Source organism: Camelus bactrianus, chromosome 3 (genome assembly GCF_048773025.1).
Source record: "Camelus bactrianus isolate YW-2024 breed Bactrian camel chromosome 3, ASM4877302v1, whole genome shotgun sequence".
NCBI classification, from domain to species: Eukaryota; Metazoa; Chordata; class Mammalia; order Artiodactyla; family Camelidae; genus Camelus; species Camelus bactrianus.
This window is the reverse complement of record NC_133541.1, coordinates 100,743,269-100,758,771: the sequence shown is the minus strand read 5'-3', so window position 1 is coordinate 100,758,771 and position 15,503 is coordinate 100,743,269. Positions and strand designations below refer to the sequence as shown.

The following is a 15,503-nucleotide window of genomic DNA, read 5'->3' as shown; positions in this document are numbered from 1 at the left end:
GACCTCCGCGGGGAGGCGTGGTCTGGGCGTGGTCTAGGGAAGGCGGGCTTGGGCTTCCAGGTTCCGCAGAGGCAGGCTGCGTGCTTACGCAGCACGCACGACCGGGGGTGGGGCAGGCGGCCAGGCTGGCGGCAGAGGCGCGGGGCCTGGTCCCGCCGGCACCATGGCCAAGACTGTGGCCTATTTTTACGACCCCGACGTGGGCAACTTCCACTATGGTGAGGGGACAAGGTCGTACGCGAGGGGTTTCGGGACGTGGAGGTTTCGAGGCTGTGGCTTCAACTCCAGGGATGGGGTCTGACGAACTCTCTTCTCCCACCCCCAGGGGCTGGGCACCCTATGAAGCCCCATCGCTTGGCATTGACCCATAGTCTGGTCCTGCACTACGGTCTCTATAAGAAGATGATCGTAAGTCTCGCGGCTTCTGCTGGGGTTTGAGGGTGGGGGCGAGCTGCGGCCCTGGAGATGGGTAGGCTGCAGTGAAGGCACCAAGAGCGACCCACCCCTAGAGTGGTGGGGGGAGAGGCTGAGTAGAAGCAACCGGGAGCACCCACATATGCAGAGTGTTGGTAGGTGCACCCACTGACTTAATGGGAGCTATTTTTTCCACTTTAGGTTTGCCACCCTTTGACCTCAAGTGGACCAATCCATGGCCTAGGGTTAGGGTGAGTGGGGCTGGTTTGAAGACAGAAAGTGTTTCCCTTCCCAGCATCATAGGCCAGTTCTGTGACCTCAGGGAAGGGCAAGGGACTGTGTTATTGGATGTGAGGTTTACCCTCATTCCCACCCCTTCTCCTCCACCACTTCTCTCCACCCTCAAGGAGCTAGAGCTCCAGAGAGGACTCTGAAGTCCTGTGTGTAAATGTGTATGTGTGTGGAGGACAGTAGGAGATGTGCTGGGTATTCCCCTTTTCAACCCAGAATACTCACCAACAGTTCTATTTAGTCACTACCCATCCCTCCATCTCTGGGATATACACATGTTATCTGTCCCCAGCTTGGAGTTTATAGCTGTGATATGTGATTATAACATACTGCTCGGCCCTTATGCATTGCAAGGGGAATTAGTCAACAGTGTGAATGGGTGTCATCTGCTTGTGCTGAGGCATACACAGGTGAACTGGTTATAGAAAAGACTGAGGTGATGTTAGTGCATGAATCTCTGACTCCTTTGCAAATGTTTGCCAGTGTGTGCCTACGAGCATTTTCTGGGAGGAGAAGAAAATCTGATTCTTGTCCAATTTCTAAAGAAGTATGTGAACCCCTCAAAAGATAATAAATCTCTGGATTAGTACATGATCATCTTGGGTTTTAATTAGAAGTCTGTCATATGTCCCACATTATTTGACTCCAAAATTAAGAACTCAGAGGAGAGAGAGGATGGAATCAGAGCCCAGGGGAAATGAGTATGGAGAGAATCATGAATAGGAGATCCAGGGAACATGGCAAGTGGAAGGGTGTTAAGGTTTGAGAAGATAGGAAAGGCTGAGCTGGAGGTGGGAAGGAAAAGGCAAGCCCAGTGGTCTTTAGGGGGCTTGATCATAGTAAACCATCAGGCTAATCAGAGTCTCTCTTCACTGACATTTGTCTCATAGAATAACAAGGATTGGAGGGCAAGGGGACTACTGTGTGTGGTTTTGGACAGTCCCCAGGGCTGGGTTCAGTGTGAGTGGCCTCAGCCCAGGGAGTGGGACTGACCCTGCCTGGGTTCACCTTGTGTTTTCATCCTGAGGTCTTCAAGCCATACCAGGCCTCCCAGCATGACATGTGCCGCTTCCACTCTGAGGACTACATCGACTTCCTGCAGAGAGTCAGCCCCACCAATATGCAAGGCTTCACCAAGAGCCTCAATGCCTTCAACGTGGGCGATGACTGGTGAGGGGAGGACTGGGACCTTTGATGTCAGGCACCTGATGCCAGGCATTTCAATGAGAATACTTGAGTGAGATCTTGTGGCAGGAGTGGGAAGATAGGAACGGGGAGGATACTTGTCAATGAATCATCATTTACTCATTTCTTTATTCAACAAATATTTATTGGTTACTTAATCTAGGCCAGGCCCTTTGCTAAGTGCTGGGGATGCAATGAAAAACATCAACAGCACAATTTTAATATTGCAGTTGTGCTGAGTCCTCTGAAGGAGAGGTACATGACAGACTATGAGAGCATATACATGGGAGAATTATCTAGCCTGGGAGTGGGCCGGTCAGTGGAGGTTTCCTAGACGAAGTAATAAAGACTGAGCTGAGATCTGAAGAAAGTAGGAAGTAATTAGGTGAAAGGTAGCTGGGAGGATGGAGGATGAGGGGAGGAATGTCGTGGGCAGTAGGAGCAACACGTGCTAAGGACAGAATATGACTCATTTGAGGAACAGAAAAAAGGCCGACTATAGAATCTGAAGAGAAGAGTGATCTGAATGGAGGCTGAAGAGATAGGTAGGGTTTACAAAGCAAGCAACCCTGTAATGAATTGGGGTTTTTACCTCTGGAGTAGAGGGAAGTCATCAGAGTGTTTTAGAAAGCAAGAGACTGGTCAGACATGACCACGTTAATGTTGAGCTGATGTCATAGGAAGTAGACTCAGAGTTCGGCCCTGTGGGGAAGAAAGTGGACAACAAAGAGAAGCCATGACCCTTGCTTACATTCCAGTGTACACCCATGAAAATATAGTGACCACCATACCTACCATGCTGCGTCCAGCGCAGCTCGGGACCATGTCTGAAGACGGGCGACCCAAGACTTAAGAAACAAAGAGACAAAGTAAAGAGCAAAGATGGAACCAGGGGACTCAAGATCTTGTGGATCTAGAGTGCTGAAAACCTGGTTGACATCATACTTATTAGGAGTATACAGCTCAGAAAAAAATGTGATCAAAGAAGTGGGGCTTTAGACATTCCATGAAATAAGCACTAAGTTCTGCTTGCTGGTTAACTGATTAATTTCAGGCCTATCCCTTCTAGGAACAATCACCTTCCTCAGGGTATGCGAATTTTCTAAGTCTATCCTGTTACTGCCTCCGGGACATCTGGAGATAGCAAAGATTTCCCCTGGATTAAACCGCACGCTTTCATGCCAGAACAAAGTTCTGTTAATTGATGATCTGGCTTACCAGGACCGTCCATTGTTTAACCCTAAGGAAATATCTGCCCTCCTTCATGCCCTTGTGGTCAATCTCAGGATTTCTCCTCACATATTTTCTTTAGCATAATCCGTGTTATAGGTCATCTACTGCATAAAACATTAAAACAAAGCAAGCATGTGCTTTTTAAGCAAGTAAGTGTGAATATAATATTTTAAGCTCGTGGAAATCTAGGTGTGGCTTGTTTTCTAGCTGCTTGTTGTCCAGCGGCTTGTTTTCCAGCAGCTTGTTTACCAGCACTACCATCTACTCAATTTATTTTTAAACTTTTTTTAGGGAAATTTCAAACATTTCTGAAAATAGAATGGTACAGTGAACCCCCTTATATCTGTCTATCACCCAGCTGTAATACTTAGAGCTGACTGAGCTTACTTTGTCTGTATCCCCTCACATTAGATTATTTTAAAGCACATCTCAGATGTCACACCTTTTTATCTATACTATGTATCTTCAAGTGATACTCTTTAAAAAAATGCACAGTAGCATCACCCCCAAAAATTAACAGTAATTCCTTAATATCATCAAATATGCAGTCAGTATTTAAATTTCTCCAGTTGTCTCATACATTTTTTTTCTTTTTTACAGTTGATTTATTTAAATAAGGTTTTAAACAAGGACCACGTATTGTATTTGGCTGCCTCTTAAGACTTTTAATCTGTAATGTGTCCTTCTCTCCTTTGAATTTATTTTCTTGAAGAAACCAGGCTGTTTGTTGATCCTGTAGTTTCCTATGACAACTACTGTTTTTTGAGTATTTACTCTGCTGTACTGAGGATTACTGGTACACCAACATGATTCTCAGACCAATCCTGAGATTTCAGTCCTTTTCCTGGTGGTAGACATAAGTACATAAATTTGAGGAGATTTAGGTAACTTAGCCTGAGTCGCATAACTGGTCAGTGGAAATGGCAGGATTGAAATCCAGAGCCTAGGTTTTTAAACACTGCACTAACCTGTCTCCTTGAAAGATCCTACCAATGGAAGCAACTTGGGCTGGAAGATAGAAGCCAACTCCTTAGTCTGGCACTGATCATTTTCCCAACCTTATCCCCACACCCCTGCTGCACAGGGTGTCTTCCTGGAATATCCTTTGTCCCCCATTCAGCCTGTGCAAGGCTTTTCCCAGCCTTCACACCACGATGAAGCTTCATGCTGGGAAGCCGTTCTTGACTGCACCAGCCATGGAGATCTGTCCTGCACACGCTGCACCATGGACTATGAGTGTCTCATTTGGTTGCTCAGTAACATGCTGTCTTGGGAGGTTTCTTGGTTTTTTGGTTATTGCTGCTGCTGCTGTTTCTAAGTTCGCTTGGTAGGCCTGGGAATGCAGAGTCAGCCCTCAGACCACAGGGGGGGCCCTGTCAATGCTCTTCGTGCAGTTAGGGAAGATTATCACCGGGCTTCTCTACTTCCCGTCCAGTGCCTCGCACGAGGCTCGGTACCTGGTTTGGTCCAAAATATTTGTTGAATAAATTTGCAGATAACTTGGGCATGTAGGAGGGGGAGAAAGGGTTATTGAGGAAAAGAGATTGTAGAGCTTTGGGGTACGGAGAGGTGTAGGAAGGGAGTGGACAGAGGTAGAAGGGCTCCAACTTGCTCTTCTTCCCTGCAGCCCAGTGTTTCCCGGGCTCTTTGAGTTCTGCTCCCGTTACACAGGCGCGTCTCTGCAAGGAGCAACCCAGCTGAACAACAAGGTGACCACAGCCCCGAGTCCTGCTTCCTCCTTCCTGTGGGTCCCTGAACCCAAGGACTTCGCCCTGACCCCGAGCTCCCAGGTTTGGGGGTGGGCAGGAGGAAGACTGTGAGCTGGGTGTTTGTCTTTCAGATCTGTGATATTGCCATCAATTGGGCTGGTGGTCTGCACCATGCCAAGAAGTTTGAGGTGAGTGAGGAAGTGATGGGGGAGACAACATCTACCCCCGGGTAGGAGGTCAGGATGACAGTGGAGGGCAGCTGGGTGGAGAAATTGTTCCTCTCTTTGTAAGACCACTATTCACCGTAGGCTTCTGGCTTCTGCTACGTCAATGACATTGTGATTGGCATCCTGGAGCTGCTCAAGTAAGTAGCCCGGGAGGAGATGGGGGCCCTTATGAGATTCTTGGCTGAAGACGTCTCTCAAACTGCCCTGGCCCTGACCCTGACCTCCATCCCACACTAACTTCTCCCAGGTTCTTGCTGTTTTTCTCCGGCTGCCTCTTCCTGTGCTCTGCTGCAGTTTCCCTGCTGCCTGCTCACATTTCAGCCTTCTCTGCACATCCCTCTCTTGTCCCGGCCTCCAGGCTGGAGCCCCAGGGTTGCCCTTAGGGAACTGGTGGTATTAGGTTTCGGATGACTTGGGCCAAAGCAGATTCTTCATAATTCCTGACCTTGTGTTTGGGAGGAGGGTGTTGCGGGGTTTTCCTCCGGCGGTTCACCTCTGCCTCCGATCCTAAGTTTGCCTTCTCCCCAGGTACCACCCTCGGGTGCTCTACATTGATATCGACATCCACCACGGTGACGGGGTTCAGGAAGCCTTCTACCTCACTGACCGGGTCATGACGGTGTCCTTCCACAAATACGGAAACTACTTCTTCCCTGGCACAGGTATGGAAATAGGAGTGTCTGTCCCCTTCATACTCCTCTGCTCTTACCATAACTGCCTCCTTCTAAGCCTTCGGGTCTTAGCTCATGACCCCCTCCTTGGATTACCTTAGTTAAAGCAGTCGCCTACCTTCCCTGTTACTCTGTGACATCTCTCTGCTGGTTTCTCTCAGAACACTCACTCTGTTTGACTTCATTCTGGTGTTTTGTTTTGTTTACTGTCTCCCTCCTTACCATGCATACCTGCCCCCCTCAAGAGTATAAGCTTGGTGATATTTCATTAACTTTTTTGACTGCTCTGTCCCCAGTGCCTAGGACAGAACTTAGCTCATAGTAGGCCCTCCAAAAGTAATTGTTGAATGAATGCAAGCTTCAGGAGACCTAATGTCTAGAGGGAGTGTGTAGGAGAGATACACGGATGGAGTGAGAGGCCCACAGAGTGCTAGGGTGGAAGCAGCTGGCTTGTGGATGCCTCCTGTGCACGGCTGCCACCTCACCCCCCCACTCCCCTACAGGTGACATGTATGAAGTTGGAGCAGAGAGTGGCCGCTACTACTGCCTCAATGTGCCCCTGCGGGACGGCATTGATGACCAGAGTATGTACTGAAGGCTTCTCCCTGCTCACTAGGCCCCTTCTCTCTCTCCTGGAGTTAACCTCTTCTGCCTGATGTTGTCTACTGTTGGGCCAGATGTCCCTAAGAATGAATGGCCTTCAGAGGGACCTTGAACTCCCCCCTAACTCCCACCCTGAAGTTTTATGCAGTGTATTGTATGCGTGTGCATTTTTCTGGGCAAAGGGTCATTAACTTCCATCACTCTCTCCAGAAGTTCACCAAACCCCACCCAGAAGTTCCAAACCAATGATTGCCCCTTTGGGTTGCCCCCTTCCTGGGCTACACGCTCTCTGAACCCCCTTTTTCCTTTTGTTCCCTGTCTCCCCATCCCCTTGGGGTGCCAGGTGCCCATCTTTGGCCCTCTCCCAGGTTACAAGCACCTTTTTCAGCCGGTTATCAACCAGGTGGTGGACTTCTACCAACCCACGTGCATCGTGCTCCAGGTAATACTGTCAGTGCATCCTCAGGCGCTGGATTTGAGGGAAGAGAGCAGGAAAGAGGAGAGTCCCTAGGCTGGTGGGGGAAGGGACGTGAAGGACGTCTGTGATATTCTCAGTAGTTAACTCACTGCAGCCACCTGGGGTTTTGCCTTTTGCAGTGTGGCGCTGACTCTCTGGGCTGTGATCGATTGGGCTGCTTCAACCTCAGCATTCGAGGACATGGGTGAGACCTGCCCTCCTCCTGCTTCCCCAGGTTTTCAAATGGCCTCAGGCCTCAATACATGGAATAGGGGTAGTTGGGGAGAAGGCCTCACCTCCTCTTGGGAATCAAAAATAGCTACAAGTTGTACTTTGAACCAGAAATGTCACCTTGCACAGTGTTCCCCAGCTAGTCATTCATTCACAGTAGGTTTTCATTAAGCACCTATTGTGTTCCAGGCATTGTACTAGGAGATGGGGCAGTAGGGAAACTCCCATGGAGTTTACAGTTTAGTCTAGAAAACAGGCGAAAAATGAGTCAGCAAACAAAACAGGTAGATTGTTATACATTCTACGAAAGAAAAAGATAGAAAGCTAAGACAGGATGACAGTGGAGAGCCTACTTTAGATAGAGTGATTTGGGAAGGATTTTCTGAGGAGTTGAAATCTGAGCTGAGACCTGGGGGCTAAAAGGAGCGAGCCATAGGAGGAGCAGAGAGAAGTCTTCCCCAGGCAGTGAGAGGGACCCCTGCAGAGGCTCTGAGACAGGGAAGGGCTGGTGGGTGTAGTGGAGGAGATGAAGGAAAACCAGCAAGGCAGGAGCTTAGGGAGCAGGCTGGAGGTGGATTGAGGTGAGGTCTGAGAAGTTGGCAGTGGTGGGGTTGTACAGAGCCTTTAGACCCCAGTAAGGAGTCTGGATTATATTTCAGATGTGATGGGAAACTGCTGAAAGGTTTTAAGCAGAGAAGTGACATGGTCCAGCTCCTGTTTTAAAGTGACTGCTTTGACTGCCCAATAGAGAACGGTTTGGGGTGGGGGTGGGGGCACAGGAATGGAAGTGGCAAGACCAGTTAGGAAGCTGCTGGTGTTGTCTAGGTAGGAAGCTAAGCTGGAGGAGGTGGTGAAGGAGGGAAGTAGATGATTTGAGTAATATTTTGGTGGCTAAACTGACAGCACTTGCTGGTGCATTGCTGAGAGTAGTTGATTAACAGGTGGGATGCCCAGGTGGGTGTTGAGCAGGACAGAGGTGGGAGTGTACTCTGTTTTAAAATTTTTATTGAGACACAACAGATAAGGTGCACATATCTCCAGGATGTAACTCAATGATTTTCACTACCTAGGTGAAGAAATAGAGCATTTCTAGTTTCCTGATGCCTCTTTCCAGGCAATATCTAGAAGTGCATACTTTGGCTTTTGGTAACTTCCACCACCCATTCCTCTGGATCCTTTTAACAGGGAATGTGTCGAGTATGTCAAGAGCTTCAATATCCCTCTACTGGTGCTAGGTGGTGGTGGCTACACTGTCCGAAACGTTGCCCGCTGCTGGTGAGCACACCCCGACTTTCCTCCTCCCCCTTGTCCAGTGTGAGCTAGGGGCTCCCTGAGAGGTGGCCAGGTGGGCCCTTCAGCCCAGTTGTTCAGCCTGCCCCCCTCTGCTGATTTATTTCAGGACCTATGAGACATCACTGCTGGTAGAAGAGGCCATTAGTGAGGAGCTTCCCTATAGTGGTAAGAGCCACCCCATGATGCCCCCAACAAGAAAGCCAACCTCACCAAGGCCCCAGAATCGCGTGGTTTGAAAGCAGTGGGAAATTTGACTTTCTCAGAGCTCTCCAGACTAAACCCTTGGGCCCAGAGCAGGGAAAAGATTGGGCAGCTATTATGTAGAAGTTTTGGATGAGAAGGAAAGAGGTTGGGAAGTTTGGGGACCTGCCTGTCTCTGTATGAGCTTTAATGTCTTTTCATCTCATTTTCCCCACAAGAATACTTCGAGTACTTTGCCCCAGACTTCACGCTCCATCCAGACGTCAGCACCCGCATTGAGAATCAGAACTCACGCCAGGTCAGCAGCTCGGAGGAGCTGAGCATAAGGGTGGGGAAGCCCAAGAGAGATCCAGGATGTGGGAAATCAGAGAAACCAGAGCAAAGAAGAAAGTTCTCAGCCATCACTACCACTGGTCTCAGCTAGGAGGCAGCCCAGGTTAAAGTAGAGGCAGTCAGGGTTGGGAAGAGGAACATTTATCAGCTGGGGGACTCAAACCAAAATGCAAAAGGGGATTAAAACTAGGACAGTAGAGGCAAAAGGCAGCTAGAAGAGTGGATGCCCTGGGAGTCACTGAGAGCTGCTCACTCTCTGTTCCTCTTCCCCAACCAGTATCTAGACCAGATCCGCCAGACAATCTTCGAAAACCTGAAGATGCTAAACCATGCACCCAGCGTCCAGATTCACGATGTACCTGCTGACCTCCTGACCTATGACAGGACGGATGAGGCCGACGCAGAGGAGAGGGGTCCTGAGGAGAACTACAGCAGGTCTGCAGGCAGGGGATTGAGTACAGGGGATTCCAGCGGGCTTGTTGGGGATGTTAAGAGAGAAAAAGTAAATTCGAAAGCTTCAGCTTAATTGTCCCAGGCTTACGTCCTTTAATATGCCTACTCTTTGGTCTGCTGCAATCCTACACTTTTTTGCCCTGTTTTTAATGACATAAGTAACATACATTTAGACAGCACCAAAATATGTTCAGTTTGCTTTCACAAAATCCCAGACTAATTGCACAAAGTAACCAGTGTTAATAGCTTGATTTGTATCTTTTCAAATAGACTTTCTCCTATAGATTACAATTATAGTATTCAACATACACAAAGGCACACATACACTCATTTTCAGAGTTACGCACTTTTTTTTAATACAAGTTGGATCATTCCATACATGTTATTGTACAACTTACAACTTTTTTTTTTTGTTACAAAAAACAGTGTATCTTTCCATGTCAATACATAAAAATCTGCTTCATTATTTTATCAGCTGTATAATATTCCATTGTGTGGATGTAGCATAATTTAATCAAGTACCATTGATGGGCATTTACATTATTTCACCATTACAAAGAGTATTGCAGTGAACCCCCTTCCATATACATCTTTGCATGCTTGTTTGAGTGGGTTAGATTCCTGGAATTCTTTCTGCTAGGTCAAAGGCTGTCTGCACTAAAATTTTTTATATTTGTTGCCAAATTGCCTTCCCCAAAATCTGTAACAGTTATATTCTTGCTGGCACTTTACTCTCTCCTTCCAGGTTCTAAGCTGGACAGGTCACTGCCCACATACTGCTCTTTAAACGCCCTTTGATTTCTTTCCTCTATTAATTTTTTTAGGTGTGATGATTGTATTGTGGTTATTTCTTAAAAAGTCTTTATCTTTCTGAGATACATATTAAAGTATTTACAGATGCAATGAATTAGGGGGAAAAAGACTAGCATAGAATTTTTTAAAAATACCAAAACAGACTTATCTGAAAAAATGAAGGGAAAAGACAACAGAACCCAGAAGGGCAGAGATAGGTGCATTTAACAGAGGACACATTTCATTGTGTGACTTGGGAATAATAACCACAGCTGGATGCTTGCAGGATGCCTGGTCCTGTTCCCACGTGCTGTTAGAGGCTTGAGCTGTCCCTGTTGCAGAGTCTGAGGGGCTTCTCAGTCCCTTTCAGAATCTGTTCTCTTAGAGTTCAGGCTTCCACTCTCCTCTGGATCTGGGCTTTACTACTTAGACCCTTGAGACCACTCCAACTCTCCTCCTCCATGAATACCTCCTTATTTCCTCTCCTGGTTGAGGAAGTATCTAAACTTCTGGCCTCATGGATCCTTTTTGAACCCTCATCTCCTTCTCAACTTTTCCATATCTCTTGGCTTCTGGAAATTGATTTCTCTTGAAAACCTGTTTTTAAGTTCTTCCTTTTGGCAAAGCTTTGTTTTTTCATCTGTACTTCCAGGCTGGTATCTGGGCCTAGACTCTGCATTATATGGCCCCCTCTCAACAGCCTGCAGAAGCCTCAGGCCTCTTCCTGTCCTAAACCCTACCTTATTGTCAAACCACCCACTGAGTTTCTTTTCTTTGATGCCTGTAGCTCCAGCTTGCATATCATTTGCAGAGTAGTAATAATAAGAGTTACTACTTTCTGTGGGTTTGCTAAATAGCAGGCTAAAACTGAGTACTTTATATTAAAACATGCATGTCAGCATGTCATCATTCTGTTGCCATCAGACAGCCCTAAGATATGCTATTATCCTTAAATTACCAGAAGAGGAATCTAAGGCTCAGAGAGGTTAAATAACTTTCTTAAGGCCCCACGGCTAGTTAAATATCCACCAGGGCTGAAATTCAAACCCAAGTCTCTGACTCCAAACCTTTAACCCTTGTGCACTTAGAGGTAACTGAGTCATTGCTTACTAGGCAGAGGGGGCCTTTCCTAACTTCGTTCCCCAGCTTCTCTTTGATGACTTTCTCCCTTCTTTCTCAGTTGTCAGCAGTAGGCAAGATAATTCAGTTATCTGTTACTCATATTCTCCCAAAAGAAACCAGTATTGAGTACTTATTGGGCCCTATGTTGCTTTCACAACCCTTTGCTCACTACAGGTTTATAATATGTCATGCCTCTGCTTAAAATGCTCCTTTCCATTGCACTTAGAAGAAAATCTGAATTTCTCACCACAGCTTTAAAAGGCCCTGCATGCTGGCCCTTCCCTGCATTCCTGGTCTCATCTCTAACAACTCTCCTCTGTGCACACTTCTAGCCATCTTGGCCTCCTTCTCTTACTGGGATGCATCAGTCTCCTTCCACCTTATAACTTCTGAACTGGCTTTTCTTGCAACTTTGAATGGTCTCTGACATCTTTGCCTGCCCAGCTCCTTCTCAGACTTCAGGTCTTACCTTCTTAGAACAGCATTTCCTAATAATCCTGTCCGAAATTTTACCCTTTTCCTCCCATCACTCTCAGTCACATCCCTTTATTTCATTTTATTCATAGTGCTTTCCACCATTTGAAATAACCACATTAATGTTTTTACCTTGTTATTGTCAGTCTCATTTATTAGGTAAGTTTTTAGGATAGGCAGAAATTTTGTCTGGTTTATTCTCTACTGTATCACTAAGGCTTATGACAGTGTCTGGCACAGAGTAGTCTCTCAATACATGTTTATTGACTACATGAATGGATGAATGAAGAGCAATCATCCTCTGCCAGCAGAAGGAGAGGAGTGGTTCCCTGACAACATGGGCCTGAGAAGTGGCTCCAGAGAGGGTACCTATGTGGGAGAAGATTGGAACTTGCCGAGTGGGACCCTGACCTCTCTTCCTGTCTTTCTTTGCTTTGCAGGCCAGAGGCACCCAATGAGTTTTATGATGGAGACCATGACAATGACAAGGAAAGCGACGTGGAGATTTAAGAGTGGCTGGGCTTGCTGTGTCCCCAGGAATTCCTTTTTACCTCTTGGTTGGGTGGGAGGGAAAAGGTGTGGCTCCCCCACTCCTGGTCTGGTGACTTCCAGGGTTTTTACCAGTGCTGGGGGGAGGGTTTGGAGACCACATCTGGTTCTTGAACCAACTATCCCCTTTCTTCTCCCTCCCAAGGCCTGACAATGGTACCTATTAGGGATTGGATGGGGACAAGGATAGCCATCTCTAGGATATCCTGGGTAGTGGGACCTAGAGGCCAGTCCCAGCCCTCCTGGCTCCCTTATTCCTTTCCTGCTTTCTTCCGACCTAGAGATGTTAGGGATGAGGAGGTAGAACTAAGGTTGCCTCCGAGTCCCTCCTCTCCTGGGTCCTCCTAATGTAGGCCTTGCATCCAGTGCAGGTGAAGCATAAGGGATTTTAGGGGGCTCTGGCTCCCTAACACCTTGACCCAGATGATGATGCGGTTTTGAGATGGGGGAGGATGTGAAAATGTCCTGTCCTGACTTTTGGTTTTATGTCCATTTTACCACTGTTTTTATCCAATAAACCAAGTTGGGTTTTTTTTGTACTTTTTTGCCTTTGTAGGAATATTCTTAATTCTTGCTAGCTGACTGTGTATACAGAGAAAGAAGATGGGGTGATGATGTATGTAATAAAAATCATAGTTTATATTCATTCAGCACTTGCCTTACATTAGGCCCTGTGTATACGTATTCTACATGGATCATCTTACTTATATATAGGGAGTTAATAGAGCATTCTGGTTAAGAGTTAAACAAACCTGGGCAGATTACTATCTTAAGAGAGGGAATAGAAGATGACTTCAGGTTTTTGAACCTTGGTGTTTGGAATGAGGATACTTGTTGATAAAGATATGCTGAGGTAACACATGTCAGGTGCTTAGCACAGTGCCTGACATAAGCATTTGCTCATTATCTTCATTGTCTATGTGAAGAGTGATGCTAGATACTGTAGTAGACACAAACATGGACCCTTCCCTGGAGTTTACTATCCAGTAAGAAACGAGGTAAGTGCTATAGTAGGAGTAGACAGTGGTGCAAGAAAGAAGAGTAATAGATGGGCCACTCCTTTCATGCTTTGATCATGTCCGCTTCTCAGCACTCTAGCTTAGAAAGTAAATAGCTTTTGAATTGTTTTGGACAAACTGAGTTTGAAGTTTGGTCTGGATAGCTCTGTGCAGCTCTCCATCAGGCAGTTAGAAAGTGGAAGGTGAGAGATGAAGGTCAGATTTAGGAGCCAGCCAGCTTGGCAGAGTCCCTGACTGAGCACTGAGGGCTCTCTAGTGAGTGAGTGAGTCACTGACTCTGCCCTCCAGGAACACACATTTGAAATCTTTTGCCAGTTGTGTTCAAGCTGATTAAGTCCATACTTTGAGGGCCTAGTAGGTGCCACCTGCTTTTCACACAAGGGACAGATGTAGATGGAGAATGGATGAAATTACTGAGGGAGTAATCAAGATGGTAGAGCAAAGAACATACTTTTGGAGAACAGCTTTTCACTCAGGCTTGGTTAATGTCAAGGAGCCCTAATTAAACATAGGGCTTGGCAGACTAACCTGGTTTTAATTTTTTTTGTCACTTATCTTATGAGTCCTTGGGCAAATCACTTCAACTGTCAAAATCCACATTTTCTATTTTTAAAGTGGTGAGACTAGTGGAATCTCTAACATGGCATTGTGAGGATTGAGTGAGAAAATATGTGTAGAGTATTGCATAGTTCCTGGCATAGAGCAAATTGTGGTAAATGGTTAGCTTATTACTTGGCACATAGCTTTAAGTAAATAGTAGTTATCACTCTCTTGTGCTTCATAGGTATTGCACACATAAAAAAACTGTATTATTCTGGAAAGCCCCGCACTAAGTTTTATGCCAAGATAACAGTCTCTCCTTTGCGATTTTTGATTCAGATTATAATATCCTGGTCCGGTGTATGAGAGGGTCCAGACTTTACAGCCACGTGGGCAATGCCTGGGAGCGGGGAGGCCTGTGCTGCTCTAACCGCCAGGGGGCGCTGTCCCGGAGAGTTGCACTACCCACTTAGCACCCCCCCCCCCATGGGTCCGAATGGTTAGGCCCGCCGGACAGGTAGTGCGCTTCCGCGGCTTTCTTCCACCCCCCAACCCTTCCCCGTTGGTAGGGGCTGCGGATCCGGGCGGAAGTGGGGCAGGCGGGCGGGAGCCAGGCGTCGCCGTTTTATATTCATGAGGCGCGCGCAGCCCGGCATGCTAATGAGGCGGGGCGCGGCGGCGGGCTGAGGAGCTGCTGGGCGGCGGCGGCGTCGGCGGGCTTGTATCTGCCCGGCGGGAGCGGCGTCGGCGCGGGGTCACTAGCCAGCGCGAACCTGGACATGGAGCCCCCCGGCGGAGGCCTGGGGCCCGGCCGCGGGGCCCGGGACAAGAAGAAGGGCCGGAGTCCGGACGAGCTGCCTTCGGCGGGCGGCGACGGCGGCAAATCCAAGAAATTTGTGAGTGTCCCTCCCACCCGGTTCCCTCAGCCTGGCCCCGTAACCGCCCTCTGGACTCCGGAGACCCCAGCAGCCGGCCCCAGGGGTGCACGCCCGTCTCTAGGGAGCCGCCCCCGCGAGGAAGCAAAACGCCTTCCTCTTTTTGCTCTGTACCGGGCTCCACCGCCCCACATCCTACCGCTCCGGTACCTCGGGGAGCCCCGGAGTCCCACCCGGCTCTTGCCTCGGCAGCCTCGGGGCTTCCTTGACCCCCCAGCCCCTCACTCTCTGCCCTCCGCCCTCAGAGCCCTGCTAGGTCTCTGCCTCATCTCTTCCCTCTTAGCCCCACTTCCTTTATTCTTCCTCTGTTACCCGAACACGCCTTCTCTATCTCGATCCTCGGTGCTTTTCTGGACCCATTTTCTCTTATTACCCTTAACTCCTTTTTTGGTATCCTCTTATTTGCTTCTCCAAAGGTCATTTCCTTCCCCAAGATTGATCGCTTTCACCTGCTAACTTTCCTCCCGCCCAAGTCCCCACTCTGGGCCCTGGCCCTCAGCCCTGTGTCACCTGATAATCCTTCCCCTCAGGAATGTTACCTGACTTGGGCCCTACCTTCCTTCCTCCCTTGGACGTTTGTCCTTGTGATTGCAGGAATGTGTATCTGCCCAGTTCCTCTGGTCATTGGGCATGATGTTAGTTGGCTTCCCAGTATTTCCTTGTCCAGAAAACCTGTTTCTTTGCCCTGTTGCTTATCACTTTCAAGGGGGTTAGAACTTCTCTCATAATCATGCCCTTCTTGACATAGGATGGTGATAAACCTCCCCCATG

At 47.8% G+C, this 15,503-nt stretch overlaps 2 protein-coding genes across 2 annotated transcripts in view; both read left to right on the top strand.

Moving 5' to 3' along the window:
• The first annotated feature begins 61 nt into the window (after positions 1-61).
• On the top strand, positions 62-12,777 carry HDAC3 (histone deacetylase 3). The gene is made up of 15 exons (XM_010950541.3): positions 62-218; positions 326-408; positions 1,733-1,875; positions 4,751-4,832; positions 4,964-5,020; positions 5,141-5,196; positions 5,588-5,721; positions 6,234-6,314; positions 6,702-6,775; positions 6,931-6,995; positions 8,207-8,296; positions 8,421-8,479; positions 8,734-8,813; positions 9,126-9,283; positions 12,130-12,777. Exons 1-15 carry the CDS (start codon positions 164-166, stop codon positions 12,197-12,199), a joined length of 1,287 nt encoding a protein of 428 aa, XP_010948843.1. The 5' UTR covers positions 62-163; the 3' UTR covers positions 12,200-12,777.
• Positions 12,778-14,403: 1,626 nt separating this feature from the next.
• DIAPH1 (diaphanous related formin 1) overlaps positions 14,404-15,503 on the top strand; it is a 90,739-nt gene continuing 89,639 nt past the window's right edge. Inside the window, exon 1 of the mRNA XM_074360835.1 lies at positions 14,404-14,693. Within this exon, the coding sequence (XP_074216936.1) occupies positions 14,577-14,693 (117 nt within the window). The 5' untranslated portion in view covers positions 14,404-14,576. The remainder of the gene's footprint in view (positions 14,694-15,503) is intronic.